Below are 18,654 nucleotides of genomic sequence, written 5' to 3'. Positions count from 1 at the left end.
AACGTCTGGGACAAGATTACAAAGGTGCTGATCGGTCTGAATGATGCGGCGCTCAACTGGTACTTCATTGGCCAGGTGAAGAAGCGCCTGATCGCCAACGGACTGCAAAAGTACAACGCTCTGGCGCGGTTCAACACCCAGATCATTTTGATTTCGGTCGGCATGGATGTACGTTGGCCGTGACTTTGCTCATTGACTTCCTGACTGACGGCGATTCGCAGCTGCTCATCATCGGCACCATGTTCCTCAAGAACACGGCCGTCTTCATGCAGTTCCACCCCGTCGCGTACACGGTCAAGCTCAAGATCGAGCTGTCCATGACCAACCTGATCACGCGCATCTCCAAGGAATCCATCAACGAGCGCAACCTGGGCACGACGTCGACCAGCCACGGGCACAGCCGCTTCGCCTTCAACCCGCGGCTGACGGGCACGGCGACGGGCACGGCCAAGGACGTCGCGCTCGACGTCTTCCACGAGCAGAACCACACGTCGACCGTGTCGGCGCAAAAGTACGACGAGGAGGAGCACGGCGAGGGCCTCAACCAGATCTACACCAAGCGCGAGGTGACGGTGCAGGTGTCGGACCCGCAGGAGTCGCCCGAGAGCATCTCGCAACGATCCGAGCACGCCAGCAGCCGCAGCAGCAAGGAGCACCACAGCACCTTCCACCACGGCGCCCAGCAGGACGACGAAGTGCCCCTGTCGTGGCGGCGATGATGGAGACAATACCCCCACCCACCAAAAGTAATGATCTGTTCGTCTTGTCGATTGCAACCTCTCCTTTTAATATCCCAACTATACCCATCGAACGCCCATACCCCGTTGTCTTCTTCAGTGCATGTTACTCTCTTTTCTTTTCAGTAGTAGAAATGACAGCTGCTGCGCGAGACGCATCCACCCGTGTCCTACCATCATCTTGCCCTTGACACGAGACGACCAGTGCGGCTGTGCTGATCAAAGCCCGATTCTCCCGGTGTCGTCTGATGCCAATGACTGATCAATACCGCAAAGCAACCAGGGCATCCCAGTCGCGACACTTAAGCTCACTCTCGTATATCTCCTCTTCGAGTAGTTTCCAGCCATTCTAGAGGCAGCCGCTAAACTTTGCTCGAGCGATCTGCGTGGGGCCAAGCTCGTCGATACAATAGCGCGTTGCCGATCCGTCCGCTCTCGTGACCATTGCGATTTCTTTTTTCCTCCTCGACACCCACAACAGATCTCTCCTCGCCGATTGCCGTACCTTCGCTTGTAGTCACATGTATGCTCATCATTGAAAAAGCCGAGCCCGCGCCAATTGGCCGCGCTCAACACACTGACCACCTCTCCGCCCCATCCGCTCGCTCCTCTCGGCCTTAACTTCATGACAGGGGGGGCATGGGGGGAGATGAACCGTTGATTTGAGGGACTGCTGTACTTACGGTGTACGAAATTTTTTCCGCGGTCCAAGCGTTCTCGAGCATGGTCGTCCACTGCCCGCGCGCGCGCGCTTCTTCGGCAGCACCCGAAATGCCCGCGTGCCCGCCGCCCGCCGCCCGCGCGCGCGAGTAGTCGGCCGGGGCAGCTCGTTTCCCGCGAATGGTTTGCGTATCGCGCACTGGCTTTTTCGAAAACGGGAAAAAATCAGTGGGGCTCGTCCTCTCGACGTACGCCTGATAGGTCTCGCAGCTGCGGCACGTGGGGCCGACGTTCATAGTGTGGCTTGTTGAAAGGACACGGGCGTTGTTGTTGTTGGATCAAGGGAACTCGGCGGCGTTCGCCAAGAGGTGCCGTAGTCCCACATATTAAGAAAGTGGGTTGCAGGCAGGAGGGGAAAGATCGGATCGGAGCCTCCGCCAAAAAAGGGTCTGCATCACATCGTTAAAGCCGGATACTGCATGTCTCATCGTACTCGACACGGGGGCAACCGAGATCTGCATATGCCCACCGCGTATGTCTTGGCTTCGAGACGTGCCGGAATATGTGCCACTTTTTACTGCGTAGCCGGCAATACACCCGCGCTTGCCTGGGGTCGTGAAGTGAACGGCCGCTACGCCGTCCGTCTCCCATCGTCCGGCTGCGTCGTGTATCTGGCCTCCGGAGAGTAACGTGCTTCGTCGCCACTGCGGATCGCCCGGTGAGATTGTTGGGGATGGCCCAAGCAAACAACATCATTACAGCGGAAGTACTGCTAACCGCATGGGTGTGTTTGCTGATTATCAACTTCAACGATTATTGCACTGGTGTAGAAGCGCCGTCAGCAATCTCGGCGCCACTTTCTGACCGCGACCTCGACTACGCCCAACTGAACTAGTGTCGTTCCGTGCTCTGACGCGTCGTTTTGAACGCCTTGATGCAGACAGTCGTTTGCCCCGCGGATACTTTACGACAACGCCAATTAAGATCCGCGTGCAAGACTAAAAGTGGCCAGGCCGCTCCAGACATTAGCAAAAGCATCACGTACCAACTCTGCCGTTTTGTAGCCTTTCGTAAGAAGACCTCAGAGCAAAAGCCCGGGGATAATGCCACAGTCCCTACTGTCACTGTGCATTCGAATGGCGTCGCCAAAGCCTCGTTGATCAACCCGGCGGTGAGGACGGAGACCCACAATGTTCCGTTCGGTTTGACACTATTTTGCCCTGTATCGTGCCAGTTAGGTAACTAGACCACGGGGTTTAAAGTTTTTGAACATCTCACCTTAACCCCCGGGATCGGGCAAAGGTGCCATGGGCTGGTTACATAACTGGTCGCCCGCTGGAGTAAAATTTGCCTACTAAATAGAACTTGAAGAGCGGCCCCTTCCGAAGGAGAGAATGTAAGTGAGAATTCCATTACCACCGATGGTTCCCGTATAGTGCGGTAAAATCGAGGTAAGCAGATCACGATGCTGCATCTACTAAGACTCGGAGATGATGAAACTACGCTGATTGCTGTCTGCGTAGTAGTGGTAGGCGGTAGCGTCGGTGAGGTCGGGCTGCTGCGTCGTCATATGGCCGAAGTAATGCCTAAACGGGAAGGTCGGAATAGAGGCTAACAGACCGCCCTAACGGTAAGCGTTGAACATCGTTATAAGCATTAGGGCCCGTGAGCAACTTACGCGGGAGGATTGATGCCGGGGTAACGACGGATAGTGAGGCTTAGTGCTACTTCGTTGGAGGGCGTGTACGTCTGTTGTAATTAGATTCTCTTGATCTTTGCATTAAGGCGATCCCCTTGTTAAGAGTGATGTGCCGCTATGGCGGACCGGCAGATCTATTAAGTATTGGCGCACACGCTGGGTCTAAGTTTCTCGGCGAGTCTCGTTAAGTGATGAGTGGATAGGCCGTAACAGCTGGCATTACGAAAGCCCTTACACTATTGCAATAGGTTATCTTCTTTCATTATATACCGATGTCAGCTGGTCGCGTATAAAATACTGTTTCCAGTTAAATCACGAGAAGTATGGTTTGGGAGGTTGGGAGCGACTTTGTGGTCGAATTCCAGCCAATATGTACAGTTAAGAAGAAGATAGACTGCTCTACGTCTGCACACAAAAGATAAATAGAAAGCCCGTCTATACAATAACAAAACCCGATCACATCATAAAATCCGAACATACTCTCAGCCATACGGCTCCCATTATTAATCATCATCAACCCCACGCCAACACCACCTACACCTCCCTCCCACGCCGCGGCGGCGAAAGATGCTGGCGGCCATCATCGTACGCGCCCGCACCCTCATACGCGGGGGGCATATTAAACGGCGACACCGCGCGATCGGGCACGCCACCAGCCAACGGGGCGCCCGCGACGAGCGGCTGGACGGAGGGGCTGTGCTGATACAACTCAGCCGTCTGCACATAACCCTGGCCCGTAGCGGCATTCTGTGGCCTAAACATCTGGGCGATATCCATGACGAGATCCGACGGATTGAGGGCGTCGACGAGGGCGGCGGGCAGGCTCATGCAGGGGCCGGCGTGGCCGCGCATGTCGGGGTGGTACATGCGGGAGCGGAACGAGTAGTGGAAGAAGAGCGAGAAGACGACCATCTCGAGGCAGACGAGGGCGTTGGGCAGGCCGAACTTGACGTCGCGCGGCGAGAGGGTGCCGTGCTGCGAGAGGCCGGCGGGCGTGTGGATGAAGTTGAAGACGAGCTGCTGCAGGAAGATGACGAAGACGATGAGCTTGAACGAGGCCAGCTTGGCGAGCGGCTTGTGGACCAGCATGAGGTGCTTGTTGGCGGCGTAGAAGCGGACGATGGTGAGGAAGCAGGCCGCGAGGGAGATGTTGCCGAGGAGCGTGATCCGTTAAGCGGTTAGCCTGCTGTTCTATTTGGGGGGGAGTGGGGAGGCGTACCCAGATGTGGCCGAAGTGCACCGAGTTGGAGGCGGCGCAGTATGTTCCGGTCGCTATGGATGCCTCTTCTGCGATGATGAGGATGGTTTTGACCACGGGGTATTGGAAGACCATGATCCACGTTTTCTTGATATCCGCGATGCTCTGGAACTCATTGCGGGTATTGGACCGCGTAAAGCCAGTGCTTTCCTCGCGCACAGTGAGGTTCCGGCCGTAGTGGACGAACAGTACAAAGAGACAGGCTAGAGCAAACGACTCGTAAAGCTCGGGCAGCGGCTCGATATACTCGTGTGCATCGTAGAACAGAAGGCCCAGGAGCGAGAAGACACTGTAGACGACGGGGGTGAAGATGAGGCGCACAATCTGGCGCTGCTCGGCCGGCCGGGAGTAGCGATGCAAATGCTTGAAGATGAGATAAAGGCAGGCGATGGACGTGATGGCGACGCAAGGAATGGAGATGTAGGTGAGGAGCCGTTGGGTGGTGATTCCGATGCTCAATGGCTCGCCCTCAACCGAGGAGATGGGGGCCGGGCAAGTCGTGTTTTTCAGTTTGTCGAGCATTGTTGGGTTGGGAGGTGATGCGGTCGAGCTCGCAGCTGCACCAGGCGGCTATATACATGGCATGCTCCGGAGGAACCGAGCTGCGCTGGGGGGCTGTGGCAGCTGGTGGAGAGGCGCCCTGTCAAGATACTACAAGCCTCGTCGACTTCGCATGGCATGCTGGATTGGGTTTAGTCGCGTCAGCAGCAGTTGTTGGCGGAGCGTGCGCTGACGGGCGCTCAGCCACCGCCCGCAGTCTGAATCCTTCCCACCCACCGAATTACGCGTATAACCTCTTGTGAGTCAAGCATCGGCCAAGGAAAGCTTAGCCCGTTACGTTCTTGGGCTTTGGTGCAGCTAAACCATGAAGTCCCCGCTCAAGTAACGATACCTCCGTGAAGAGTTCGGCCCCCAACAGCAACATCGGGCTGGGACATCCTTAAATTATCAGAAGCACCAAACCCAGGGTAAGAGATAGACGTGCACTGAAAACGCGCATGGACCTCTGGAGAAAATGGCGTAGGCGATGCAATAGTCCACCTTTGTCGAACCGCCTACTGCCAGCTCTATGCCTCGGCCAAGCGGCGTCTCCCTTTTCGCTGAGAGCGGTGAGCTTCGTGATGTAAAACAACCATAGCGAAGGGTAATTGTTGTTGTTGGGCCTACACCAGAGAAAAAAATAATTGCGGGGGGAACGCGTGCAGATGGCTCAATGGGGTAAGGTGTGCGAGTGGGGCTGGGGCCAAAACTACATTCAATCGCCTGCATGGGAAGGATTTTGGCCCCTGCGCATCCCGAGCAAGGCGCAGCATCACTATCGGTGTAGGTCCTGGCTGCTGATTCTGCCTTGTGCCCTGCGTGCCCGAAAACTTCGACAAAAACTAATAATCCTCTGATTCTGTGAGGATTCAGCTTGCTCGACGTTGCTTTAAGCGGCTTCATGACGCGCGGTCTTTTCGATCCGACAGACGTCAGCATCTAGATACGGCCTGGACGACAAAGGCAAAATATTAGTGCTATCTGGCTACTCGATCTACCCTCTAGAACCACGGTACAACTTATCGCCCGCAGAGCCCAAAGATAAAAGACTACGGGGGTAAACTTTGCATGTCCACAGCCTTTGGAATTTTCTAGAGACTACAGTCGTGACCCTTGGCCTTGTTTCCAGGCATAGACGAGTTCCCTGAGGGAATCGGTGTGGAACGTGGGGCAGTCGCTTGCCGTGGGATCCACGACCTCACGATATCGCCGTGGCCGGACGTGCGGAGAAGTTGGCTACCGCCTACGACACTACAATCTTATAGGCGGAAGTAGACGTAAAGAAACAGCACCAGGCCTATCCTCTTGTCCCGCGGACGAAACAGGTCCAGACGCTAACGATGAAGCAATAGGAGCATCATATCAGCAGACAAGCCTCCGTACGATCCGTCCCCCGCCGCCGCTTTCGGTTAGCAACGTCATACTGCTCACCATGACGCAGGAGCCCCGCGTTGATGCGGGCAGCACCGACGTATAAGAAGGAGAAAGTTTTCCCATCGCGAATCGCCTGAACAAATTACACTGCTTCGCTGCCAGAACACTACTCTCAGAAGCATCATCGTATTTGAAGCCACTACATCAAACATCATGGGTTGCAACTGCGGATCGACTTGCGGCTGTAACGGCCCCCAGTCCTGCACCTGCGCGAGCGGACAGTGCTCCTGCAGCAGCTGCGGCGTGAGTAACCCCGTCAAGCACTACCTACTTACCGGATGCGGGGAGCTGACCACGTCCTATAGAAATAAACTGTCAGCGCCGAAAACAGATCTTCTACAACCTACCTTTCCTTTCAACAGTTCGCTTTTCCCCGAAAGTCTTGCATAAGGGGTGATGACGACGATGACGATTACGAAGTAGCAAAAGAAAAAAAAAAAATCAAATGCATTCATTACGAAGAAAACTACAAGCAAATGCCAAAACGCCCGCACCGGAAGTGATCAAACCCGCTACTCCACCCCATCTCTTGAGAAGGAGGGAAAAAACAAGCCACACACACACACATAAGGTCATTGATCTCATCACACCCCACCTGCAAAACAGACGACTCACCCCCAAACCCCCCACCCCACTCACGCCAACGCAGCCTCCAAACACCCCGGGTGAATCCCCTCCAACCTCTCGACCAACTGCGTCCAAACCTTCTCCTGCATCCGCCTACCCTCCGTCGTCATAACAAACGGCGCCGTCTTATCCCTAGTTAAACAACACCAACAAGTCAGTCATCAGTCATCAGCCACACCACAGAGAAAGCGCGCCAAAAAAAAAAAAAGGGAAAGGAAAGAAAAGGAGAAACTCACACCCCACCCGCACAATCCCCTACCACCGCGCCATGGCTCTCCATCCCGGCGACCGCAGCATGCAGCAGGGTGCGGCTGCCGACCTCGGCGGAGCGGCCCATGACGGCGCGCAGCGCGGCGATCTGCAGCCAGTAGGCCCATGTGACGTTGCGGGCGAGGTCGGTGGAGCACAGGCCGGGGCAGAGGAGGTTGATGACGACGCCGGTGTCTTTCACGGGCAGCAGGGCGGCGAGGTGGCGGACGGCGTATACTTCGAGGAGTTTGGTGGTGGGGTAGCTGTGGTTTTCATCCCGTCAGTCGGTCGGTCGGTCGAGGCGGAGCGGTTGGGCGGAGGAGGGAAGGAGGGGGCGGGCTGTTGGGGAGGGGAGGGGAGGGGAATGGTGCGTAGGTATCTATGTAAGTATGTCACTTACCGGTCCGGCATCAACCCGGGGTCGTCCTCCGCCAACGCCTCGAAAACGTCGTCAGCGCGGCCCTCCGCAAACACAGCACTATGATGCAGGGTGCTCGTAACGATGGTCAGGTGGGGCGTGACATCCTCGCACCTCCTCTTCGTGCTCTTCAGCTTCGGCAGCAACAACAACGCCAGCAGGAGTGTGCCAACGACATTGACCTGGACGCTAGTCTCGGTGCCCTCGGCCTGCGTCCAGCGCGCCATGGCCACGCCCGCGTTCTCGAGCACGACGTCGACGCGGTCGAGCTCGGCGTCGACGCGGGCGGCGAAGGCGCGGATCGACGCGTTGGACGCGAGGTCGAGCGGCCACGCTTCGGCGACGCCCGGGCGCGACGTGGCGGCGGCGATGGCGGCGGCGGCGGCGGCGCCCTTGGAGGCGGACCGCACGGCGAGGATGACGCGCGAGGCGTTGAGGCGGACGAAGTGCTGGGCGGCGTGGAAGCCGATGCCCGTGTTGCTGCCCGTGACGATGATGGTTTGGCCGGTGCAGTCGGTGGGGACGATGGGGAGGTGTTTGTATTGGTCGCGGAGCATTTGCAGGAGGGACATGGTTGTTGTTGGTGGTGGTGGTGGGGATGCTGGGTGGGGGAACTGTGGGAGGGACTGATGGGATGGGAGATTGGTCAAGTGGATCGGCTGGCTAACAAAGGAATGGATAAAACTGAACTGCTCTTATACGGGTAGTTGGAGAAGTGAAGAGTGGTTGCTTATAGGCGTCTCGGCCGCTAACTCCGGCGCTGGTGTTGGAGTGTGGCTGAACGATGATGACATGTGCTTTAACTCCGCTCTCTGCGCCGCAGACCCCGCACATTCGTCCGCTTCTAATAACCCTATCCTTCAGCCACGAGCACTCCGCGGTATCGCATCCTGCCCTCCTCCAGCGTCGCAAACGCATCAGCCAATCCAGCCTCGGTCATGGCGAACTTCTGAATCCACGGCGCGACCTTGTGCCGGGCCACAAAGCGCAGCATCTCGGCGTACGTCTGCCTCGAGGCCTCGGTCGACGCAATGATCTTGTGGCCGGGGAGGATGAACGGCATGTACGGGATCTGGACGGGGTCCTGCTGGATGGTCATGAAGACGATGCGGGCCCTGCGCGCCAGCAGCGGCAGCAGCAGCTCGAGCTGCGGCATCGCGTTGGCGCACAGCAGGAGCACGTTGACGGGCGAGCAGTCGGCGGGCGGGCCCCGTCGGCGGAGCTCGTTCAGGTCGACAAACTCATCCGCCCCGAGCTTAGCCGCGTCGGCCCTCTTATCTTCGTCGTTGGAGAGGGCGGTAACGGCGCAGCCCCAGGCGCGGGCGAACATGACGGCCATGTGTCCCAGCCCGCCGACGCCGACGACGCCAACCCTGTCGCTCGCCTTCGTCTCGGCTGCCGTCAGCGCTTCGTATGTGCTCGCGCCGGCGCACATCAGGGGCGCGGCGTGCTCCGAGGGCACGTCGTCCGGGATGGGATGGACGAAGGCGCGGTTGCGGACGGCGTAGTCGCCCAAGGAGCCCTGGTCGAGCTCGCCGAAGCCGAAGCCGCACGCGTCGGCGCAGTACTGCCGGTGGCCGTCGGCGCAGCACTCGCACGAGCCGCAGGACTATTGCGGGACTAGGTCAGCAAGGTGCTCGATCTCGTGGGAGGAGGGCGGAGACGCACGTGGTGGAGCCAGCTGCCAATCATCAGTCAGCCAGCCTCCAGCAAGTTGGTGTAGACTCACCCCCAGCCGACGCGCTGGCCGAGCTTCAAGTCGCCGACCTGGTCGCCGACGCGCACGACGGTGCCGACGCCCTCGTGGCCCAGGCCGCAGCCCTTGTCCGACCGCTTGGCGTGGACGTCGGTGTAGCAGAGGCCGCTGTGCGTCGTCTTGACGAGCACCTCGTTGGCCCCGAGCGCGCGATCGGCCGCCTTCTTGACGAAGCCATTGGAGGCCTGGTCGAAGCGGAAGGTGGTGATGGTGTAGGACGGCATCTCGTGTAGGGACGGTAGGTAGCGGCGCTGGCTCTGGCTTCGGTGGCCTGCCCCGCACTGCAATGACATCACAGGAACTACCCGACGAACCTGCATTGAAGTGGAACACCTATCTCTCCGGAGACCACGCACACGGATCACGAAGCAGCCCATAAATGCAGTGTCGGCTCCCAATCTCTTTCCGCCTTGCTGTACATTTTGCAAGAAACCAGAGCGAGGGGCAAGCCTAACGACTGTCGCTACAGTGCGATTGATCAACCTACTCCAAAAGATGGCATAGTTTAACGGCCTCGTCGATATGGGGTGTACAGAGATGGAGGACGGTGGTGCTTCTCCATTCATATTTTTGTTAAAATATACTACATGTCCTTGGACGGCCGATTTGAACGAACGCTTCCTTGGTTTTCATTTAGCTTCACGTGTTCCGCTGGGTTATGCGACGCCCCAGGTTATGAGACACACCAATGAGAGAGCAGAGTTGATTGAAGACCAAAGAACATCCACGATTTCGATACAGAACGTGGTTGGCCATCTCATAACTCGAGGCGTCGCATAACTCAGCTGGAACACGTTATCTTCTGCATGGTGGGTTACACACAGCCTTGCCTTGCAGCAAATAGCTGTCGCGGCGATTCCGTCTCTGTGGGTCAGAGTCAGAGCCTTGCGGATTATCCATCATAACCGTACCTGATTGGTGTAGCTGATCACACCCCCGGTACAGTCCCAGCAACTCTGTGCAAACACTCTCAGCTCACCTCGAGGTCGAAAGTGGGCTACAGGTATAACCGTTTTCTGGATCGACACTGGAAAATGCACCCGTTTTGCCTTTCGTCCGTGTACCTACTTCGATATCCCGGAGTATTGATCTTCGAAGATCACGTATTTACGTTAGTATGACTTCTGTAACGAGGTGGATAGATTCTATTGGATCAGCCGTAGAGATAACACTCGAGCATGCTGCGGGGTAGTAGTCCTTTCCTGGCGCTCTGCAGCATCACATAATACGCTGACCTTATACACTTGTAGTGAAGATTCCCTTAATGGACGTATGTGGCGCAGAACGGTGCGGGGTATATAGGGCGTCTTCAGCTGCAGCCTTTGCAATCGTGAAGAACGCCGGTTGCAATCATGTCGCCTGCTAATTCTCCCTCTGTGCTGGAAGAACATGTGGAGCATGAGACCTTTACGTCTGAGGTCTTTGAGAAGCTAGGAGAGAAAACGCCGTTTTTTCCAGTCGTGCCAATCCTCAGCAGATCGACGCCCGGTTCCTCAACTCCTAGAGAACCTCTCAGGTTGTTGTGGATACCTTCATATATCCTGGAGTGGACTCTCATCTGCTGCTATAGAGTACTTGGGGTGCTCTGGAAGGTGAAGCTAAGTCTGCCTTGGTCGTCGAAAGGAAAGAAACTGGGCGAATACATGGTGGTAAGAAAAGTTTAGTAGCCGGGTATTGTAAAGGTTGTGTTCATTAACTTCTCAAGTTACAGATCGTCTTTCTTTGGCTCCATGAATATTATTTGAACATCGACATGGAAAAGCCTGTAGTGGATTTCTTGACGATGACATTCTGGTCATTTTACTTTCAGCTTGGGGAACCCAAAAATTTTGTGCAAGATTACACCACCGCCTTTTGCCGGAAGTACCCCGAATGGTCAATAGACCTATTCATAGACAACGGAAGGCACCAATCCGTCCCTTGCGATGATGGGTGGAACGACAAAAGGCTTCTTGCGCAATTAATTTCCTTCTACAACGTCGCTCGATTGACGGGTATGCCATTTGAAGGCATGGATCTGAGGGCTATCCGCAGAATTGACGTTGCAAGAGTAAGTAGCTGAACATCAAAATGCATATTTAAAGATACTGAAACACTAATCTGTGGTATTTCCTATAGCTTCAAGAAGGTTTTGTGGTCGGAAAGCGCGAGTCCGTCCTCAACCTTAGTGTTTCCGGGCCGGAAGGCCGACCGGTCCATTGGTTCACACATATCGACCAAATGTCGGAAGAACAACACGCCATCATCAACTGCCTGAGAAACGACAAGGTACTGTGCCGGAAAGACTGGAGGGACCGAAATTGCCTCAACGTCATCCGAACATACAGATCCTCCTACGTCACCTTGGGGGTTTGCATTCCCACTATACTGAGTCTCATTATCGGCATCGTCTGGACATGGGTTGCGGCAACAGTGTTCAACGAGGGTGTGCAGACAAGCGCGCAGACTGCATTCACCGTCAGTAGCTACATTGTCACAGCAGGTAAGATGTGAGCCTCGGAAACGGAAATCGGCAACTGATCGATAAAACCTGCAGGATCTTTCCTCATCGCTCTCATAGTGTATCTGGAAGGAAGGTTTGAAGATAGTTTGCAAGACAGTTTGGCCGTGGAGGACATTGACCCACACGAGCCAGTCGCTTTACGTGCCGACAACGCTGATCATCCAGCACAAGCGGTAGATGGCATCCACCCGCCTGATCCGGCAGCCCCGCAAGTGGACAATCCTGCCCACTCCGCACAAGCTTCCGTAAGCGCCGATGATGCAAATACAGCAAATGATACAGCGCTACCCGTTGCTACACAAGAAACGGCCGATCCGAGAAGGGAATCGGAATCGGATTCTCCTGAAAGGGCTCTTGACGGTGCTTCCAGCACAATCTCGCTTCCAAAGACTGCAGTGTCGCTTCCGCCAGGATTCGTCTGAATGTCAGTTCTGCATGATGGACACATCAATATCTTTCCAATGAATGCTACACCTCGTTTACGTTGGTCTTGTTCTGTCATTCACGCCGATTATCTCCCCATCGAACCTGATTACACACGATTCAGGTCCTGGCTACGCTTTGGCGACCGTGATGATCAATCTTGAAAAGATGCAAGAGGGGGGGTAAGGGACTCATCATGGGATACATTATGGGAATTGAAATGAAATGGTCGTTGTACTCTACTATCATTCAAGGCTTCCAGTCAATCTCAAAATCGGTCAATTTGAATCAATTTCACAATCCAATCCGAGTTTTCGTTTTACTCAACTCAACTCATCCACCTAGTTTACTAATTAATTTCACAATTTATCACCGGGGTTTCCAATTCAAGTCAACACACGTCAATTAAAATTCTACTTGACTGGAAGCCCTGAAGTCTATCATCTCTACAAGAGCGAGGGAACGGCTGAACATCTCGCTGACCAATGATTCATGTCCTATACACCGCCACAGCCAACCACATGAGGGCAAGCGGAAGTGCCGCTAAAGAAAACCACCACCTAAAGCGTCCGAGCGATGGCGTCATGGCCGACAAAAATGGAGAGCGTTGATCCAGAAACCACCTATGACGTCTCGTCCCGTGATCAGCCTCCATCGTCTGATCGAGAGATGGGCTACTTATCGGTGGCGAGACGATGACGGGCCGGGGGCCGTGACAACAAAGAACATTCACAAAAGCGGAAAGCGGTCGGGAGATCTCTCGTTACGGACTGGCGGCGCCGTACGGCGATTCATGAACGTCCGATCATCGAAACCGTTGTAGGCCCGGAAGCCCGGAAACAGGTTTGGCCGTTGCTCCTCTTGGCAATGGATGGTTAGTAGAGAGACCGGTGCGCGGCGGGCCGTCGGCCGTCGGATGTCGTCCATTGTGGCGGAGCTGGGCTGGGCGCGAGGTGGCGTGGCGGCGGTCGAGGAGTTTGTTGACTCGCACTCGTTGTAGACGCATGTGGGAGCATGACGCTTGCACAGACGACGAGCAGCCGTGATATTGGACGAACGTATATTTTGTAATTCGATAGTAGTACGCGAAAACAACAAAAAAGAACCATTACTGAACATACTCCTTGCACTCCCCCCGGTTTCCAACTTTAGTCTGTTTCCCATGCAAGCCAGCCGTACCAACACCAATCCGACCATGACCTGTATTTGCGAAGAGAGAGAGAGAGAGAGAGAGAGAGAGAGAGAGAGAGAGAGAGAGAGAGAGACAACCAGAACCGTTGCGGCGTAATTTTCCGTCTATGAACGAAGACAAATTCCATTTACTTTTTCCCGTTTACCCCTCGGCCCCTCCTATAACGAAGCGTACAGTGACGTGTCCATGTGGCCGCCGTTCCCCCAGCCTTGCCACGGGTCGTAGAAATTCGAGTCCATGGTCGGCCGGCGCGGTTGAGGAGGATGCTGCTGCTGTTGCTGTTGCTGGTGCTGGTGATGTTGCTGTTGCTGATGCTGGTGATGTTGCTGTTGCTGTTGCTGCTGCTGCTGCTGCTGCTGCTGCTGTGCCGCCGCCGCAGGAGCAGGAGCCCCTGCCGCACCACCGCCCCCACCACCACCATTCTGCCTCGGCGGCGGCGCCGCTAGCTTCAGCGCCTTCGCCTTGAGGTTATTCGACAGGATCGTCGCGACCAGATACGCCATGTCGGACTTGCGGCCCAGGTACCACAGCGCCTTGATGCAGTGCTCAGCGCGGCGCAAACACTCGTTCGCCGCTCCCACGTTAATCGGCTGCGGCGGTTGCGCGCAGTTGTTGCTGCTGCTGCTGTTGTCCGGCACGACGACGACAGGAGGCACCAGGTCCAGCAGCACGCGGGCGCTCTTGGCAAACGCGCGGACCAGCACGACGGTCCACGGCTCCGTCAGCAGGGCGCCCTTGTTGACGGCGAAGTGGAAGTCGTGGGCGCGGGCGAACGACGAGTCGGCGCCGCCGGGCGACGACACGCGGCCGACGTCGGCCATGGCGGCCGCGTTGTCGCGGCGCAGCCGCGCGACGAGGCGCGACTGCGTTCTCCTCTCGCGCTGGGCCTCCAAGCCCATGCCGGCCCCCTCGTCGACGCGCGCCAGCATGTCGGCCAGCGACAGCGCCGCCAGGTGCCAGTGGCCGGCGAGGATGACGTACCACGACTGGATGCGCGGCGGGAGCGCTTCGTGGTGCGCCATGCAGTCGAGGAAGAACCGCGCGTACGTCGCGTTCCAGTGGGCGTACACCTTGAGCGACTCGCCGACGGCGGCCTCCATCTTGGCGGGGGGCGTGGAGACGCGCGACATGAGCGTCTGCAGCCGCGCGACCTTGCGGTAGAGGAGGACTTTGACGGGGGACGCGTTGCACAGCGTCGTCGCCGCGTCTTCGTACGAGCACGGCCACCGCGGTATCGTTCCTCCTCCCCCGCCGCCGCCTTGCCCGCCGCCTTGCCCACCACCCCACCGCACCTGCTTGGGCTGCAGGAAGAGGTCGCCCCAGAGGTCGCCGCCGCCGCCTTGCGGCTCTTCGGGCAGCGCGGCCGCGAAGGCGCCGTCGGTGAAGAGGTCGCCGGTCGAGGACGAGGCGAGGCCGGGGCCGGGCGCCGCTGCGGCGTCGAACATGGCGTTGGTGGCGGTGGAGCTGGAGCTGGTGCTGTTGCTGCTGTTGCTTCGCGGTTTCGGGGTCCGGTCCGGGTGGATCTTGCTGTCCTTGTCCGACACGATGAGCGGCCGGTCGTTCATCACGGCCGAGAGCGTGTCGAACATGACGCACAGCCAGAACATCATGTCGAAGGTCTGTTCGCGTGGTGGTGAGCGGGGATGCGGGGGGAAAAGCGGGCGGAGTGTGACACTTATACGTACCTTGCGGTCGGCCGTCTCCAGGCTGCTGGCCGGGCCCATCATGCGGTTGAGCTTGGCGCGGTGGGCAAAGACCTGGCGCGTGGCCGTCTCGAGGAAGACGGGCGGGCCCTCGGCGTCGATGATGTCGTCGAGGCGCGACGTGTCGCCGTCGTGGGCCTGCTGGTGCTGGTCCAGGTTGAGCGGCTTCTGGGTGAAGGAGAAGATGATGTGGGCCAGCACGACGCGGAACGAGTCGCAGTCGGCCGCGTCCTGCAGCGCGCGGCGGGCCTGGTGCCAGAACTGCTCCTGCAGCATGCGGTCGAACTCGCCGTCCAGCGGGAACGGCATGCCGGCGCCCTGGCCGAACTGGGCCGAGCTGCGCTGGCTGCCCTGGGCCCACTGCGTGGCAAAGGCCATGATGGCCAGCTGCAGCGCGCGCGACGCGGCGCGGTCGTCGTGTGCGCTGACGGGCCCGCGCCGCCGCAGCCGCGCCCACGACCGGTCCAGCCGGCACACGCGCTTGACGATGCGATTGCCCTGCGTAGAAGGATCTTGGTCAGTTCCGCCGAAGAGGGCGGCCATGTACAGCGGGTCGGCCCAGCACGCGGGACCCCATACCTCGGACAGCGCGGCGCTGCCGTCGTCGCCCGCCGCCGGCAGCATCTGGTACGTGTACGGGCACGTCTTCTCCGTCAGCCAGCACGACAGCGCGTTCTCGAAGCTGTCGTGGTACACCTTCCACAGCCCCTTGGTCAGTTCCGACTGGTTCATGCTCGACGACAGCCGGCTCTGCAGCGTCGACGGCTGCAGGTTGTCGATGAAGCTGCCGAAGCTGCACGCCGACGGGCTGCGCGGCCCCCGCGTCTCGTGCCCGAACCCGGGCGTCGTCCGCCACGGCACCAGGTCACTCTGCTGCTGCTGCGCCACTGCGTCTGTGAGGACGTCTTCCACGGCGCTCTCCGGGCTCGCGCTGTTCTCGTCGCACTCCCACGCCGTGCCCGCGAGGTACAGCCCGTTGGAGCCGGGCGACACGTTCGACGCCGGGGCCGGGGGGAAGAAGGCATGCTGGTAGTCGGTCTGCGGCGGGTGCTGTTGCTCATGCTGTTGATGATGCTGCTGCTGCTGCTGATGTTGTTGATGGTCGTGCAAATCTGGACGCGGGACCTCCTCGAAGCGGAAGTCGTCGTCGAGGGCATCCGTCACGGCGCGCAGCGGCAGCGGATCGAAGCCGGACGGGGGCCATTGGTCGTTGAGGGCGTTGGGCGGCGGTTGGTGGGCGGCGAGCGGTTGTTGTGGCAGAAGCGAGGCCAGCACGGGATCGTCGACGTCGGGCGAGTAGGGGTACGAGTAAGCGTAGGCGGGCGGCTGCTGATCAGAGGCCGCTTGCTGGGTCCGAGCGCGGGTCGATGGCGACGGCTGCGCGAGCGTGGTGGTGTTCGCGTCGTCGGGCTTGGGGTCCTGGCCAGGGGTGTCGAGGTCGCGGCGCGGGCGCAGCGAGGCGCGGTGGACGGCGCGCAGCCATTGCAGGGTGCAGTTCTTGCCGGTCCGCTTGCAGTTCGAGCACGGCCCGAGGGCGGTGATGTCGTCCGAGTTTCCGCCTGGATGCTGGGTGATGAGCTTGGGGGAGGCTGAGGGGTGCCAGAGGCGCGATCTCATTCTTACCCGGCTCCTTGGCGAAGGCGACGTCGCACGCGCGCTTGCCCTTGCGGCACTGGTCGCAGCTGCGGTGCTGGCGGCGGCCGGTCTTGAAGCCCGCCTTCATGGGCTGCGAGGAGGTCGGCGTCGACGAGAAGTCGCTCACGGGCTGCGGATGGGACATGATGTCGGCGTCGGCCTGCGAGTGACGTGGAAAGCGGGTCTCCATAGGCGGGGCCCCTGGATCAGTTATAAGACGATGCGCTGCTAGCCTCATCCTGACTCGAGCCCGCCCGCGACCCAGAGGCAACCCCCCGGCGCCATGGGGAATGCGGGGGAGCGCCTGATTGGGCTGTCGATGGATCAGCACGCGTCCCGCGAGTCCCGGTGCGAGCGCTGTCGAAAGGAGTTGCTCGTGACCTGCCATTGGCGACGGCCTGCTCGTGCGGGCAGATCCCGCGTCCGAAAGGAGGCGTCCTTCTAGCCCGCCCCAAAGCTCCACCACGGCTCGTCCGATTGCAAGTGTCCGTCTGCGGATCGACGGCCCTACGCCAAGCAACTCTTGCCATTGGCGGGAGCTGCAAGGCCAGAGCGCTTCCACGTGGAGCTCCCGCCTCTATCTATGTACAATGAATCCTGCATTCACCGGCGACACGCGTTGCTTGACGTTGTCCACTGCGGCGGTGTGCCGGTACTTCGACACCATTATTGCCACTTGGAGCGTGTACTTGATGGAACAGTCTCTGCGTAGACTTCTCGTTCACTTCTTCTCTACGTCTCCCACTTCTGCGGTGGCAGCTGGAAAAGCACCCCTTGCGTTACACCGAAAAGCGCAAAATTCGCCCGTGCCAAGCATCCTCCGACCAGAAATTGCTCGCGCCAAAAGAAATCACGCGTGGGTCCTGCATGCTGTCTATGCAGGGTCCAGAAGACGGCGGTCGGACATTGGCGCCATCTACAGTAGGACCAGCCCGTGTCTACAGGTCCACGGCCCCTTATTGTTGTTGCTCTGCTGTCAATCGTTTCCGAGTCCGAGGCCGAGATGGTGATTTTCTCTACACCATTACGATCCCCCGATCTCTTATACATACATCCCACCACCTTTAAGCCTACAATCAAGAAACTCCGGGGGATCCGTCGCAGGGGCTTCACCAGAGCATTGCTCCCGTCTTGCTTGCTTTGCCGGCCAGCAGAGTCCACAGCATCATTCATAAAGTCCATCATGGCTGTGGGAATTTTTTTCCCAGCTTGGACTGCTAGCGTGGTACAGCACACAAGAAATGTATGTCGCTTCCCGGACTCTAAGACCTGTGGAGATAAAAAAGAAACGCCGGCTATCTACGGTGCAGCCCCACATGCCCAAGTGTTGAGATTGCGCCTTTATGTAAGAGATGCCAAACCCTTACCCGGAGTTTCGGACGCTCCGACATCCGGCGAGACAAAGCCCCACCACCACAGTCGTGTGTTTCTGGAGTGCGTGACAGGATGAACTTCTGGCATAGTCTCTGGTTGTTCAGTAGGAAACCACCTGATACCTAATAGATGGAAGGCAAGCCTTGTGGCGCCCAGCGGCTAAAGAGTGGGGGCCAAGTTCGGTATAAAAGCCATCTCGTCGCGTCAGCTTCAGCCTTCATCTCACCACCATGTCTGCGAGCAAATATGCTAGCGTAACAAGCGGGGAGCTCGGCGGCATCACCACTACATGGAGAGCCCCGGCCAGCCCCAAGCTTCAGGCGCCTGTGGGATAAATATGGGCTGTTCACCGGCCTTGCCATCACCACTGCTCTAAGCGTCCTGCTCCTCATTGCCAGTAACAGCGGCTGGACTCTTTCGAGCGCGGCATTCCACTTTACATCCAA

At 58.1% G+C, this 18,654-nt stretch overlaps 5 protein-coding genes across 5 annotated transcripts; 1 reads left to right on the top strand and 4 right to left on the bottom strand.

The window, feature by feature from the left end:
* Window positions 1–162: 162 nt before the first annotated feature.
* SLS55_005911 (uncharacterized protein) lies at window positions 163–719 on the top strand (the record flags this gene model as incomplete). The annotated part of the gene is made up of 2 exons (XM_066777352.1): window positions 163–168; window positions 222–719. The coding sequence occupies 2 exons, from the start codon at window positions 163–165 to the stop codon at window positions 717–719; spliced, it is 504 nt and encodes a 167-aa protein (XP_066633194.1).
* Window positions 720–7,600: 6,881 nt separating this feature from the next.
* Window positions 7,601–8,456, bottom strand: SLS55_005910 (uncharacterized protein; the record flags this gene model as incomplete). Its single annotated transcript, XM_066777351.1, has 2 exons — window positions 7,601–8,236; window positions 8,448–8,456. The coding sequence occupies 2 exons, from the start codon at window positions 8,454–8,456 to the stop codon at window positions 7,601–7,603; spliced, it is 645 nt and encodes a 214-aa protein (XP_066633193.1).
* Window positions 8,457–8,475: 19 nt separating this feature from the next.
* On the bottom strand, window positions 8,476–8,961 carry SLS55_005909 (uncharacterized protein; the record flags this gene model as incomplete). The annotated part of the gene is made up of 2 exons (XM_066777350.1): window positions 8,476–8,895; window positions 8,956–8,961. The coding sequence occupies 2 exons, from the start codon at window positions 8,959–8,961 to the stop codon at window positions 8,476–8,478; spliced, it is 426 nt and encodes a 141-aa protein (XP_066633192.1).
* A 386-nt stretch (window positions 8,962–9,347) lies between these two features.
* Window positions 9,348–9,635, bottom strand: SLS55_005908 (uncharacterized protein; the record flags this gene model as incomplete). Its single annotated transcript, XM_066777349.1, has 1 exon — window positions 9,348–9,635. A coding segment is annotated over one exon (288 nt), but the record flags the coding sequence as incomplete, so codon positions are not given.
* Window positions 9,636–13,654: 4,019 nt separating this feature from the next.
* On the bottom strand, window positions 13,655–16,979 carry SLS55_005907 (uncharacterized protein; the record flags this gene model as incomplete). The annotated part of the gene is made up of 3 exons (XM_066777348.1): window positions 13,655–15,115; window positions 15,182–16,758; window positions 16,823–16,979. The coding sequence occupies 3 exons, from the start codon at window positions 16,977–16,979 to the stop codon at window positions 13,655–13,657; spliced, it is 3,195 nt and encodes a 1,064-aa protein (XP_066633190.1).
* Window positions 16,980–18,654: the final 1,675 nt, after the last annotated feature.

Source organism: Diplodia seriata (genome assembly GCF_021436955.1).
Source record: "Diplodia seriata strain FDS-637 chromosome Unknown scaffold_5, whole genome shotgun sequence".
In the NCBI taxonomy this organism is placed as follows: Eukaryota; Fungi; Ascomycota; class Dothideomycetes; order Botryosphaeriales; family Botryosphaeriaceae; genus Diplodia; species Diplodia seriata.
Note: the sequence above shows the minus strand (reverse complement) of the source record. Positions and strands in the feature narration are given on the sequence as shown.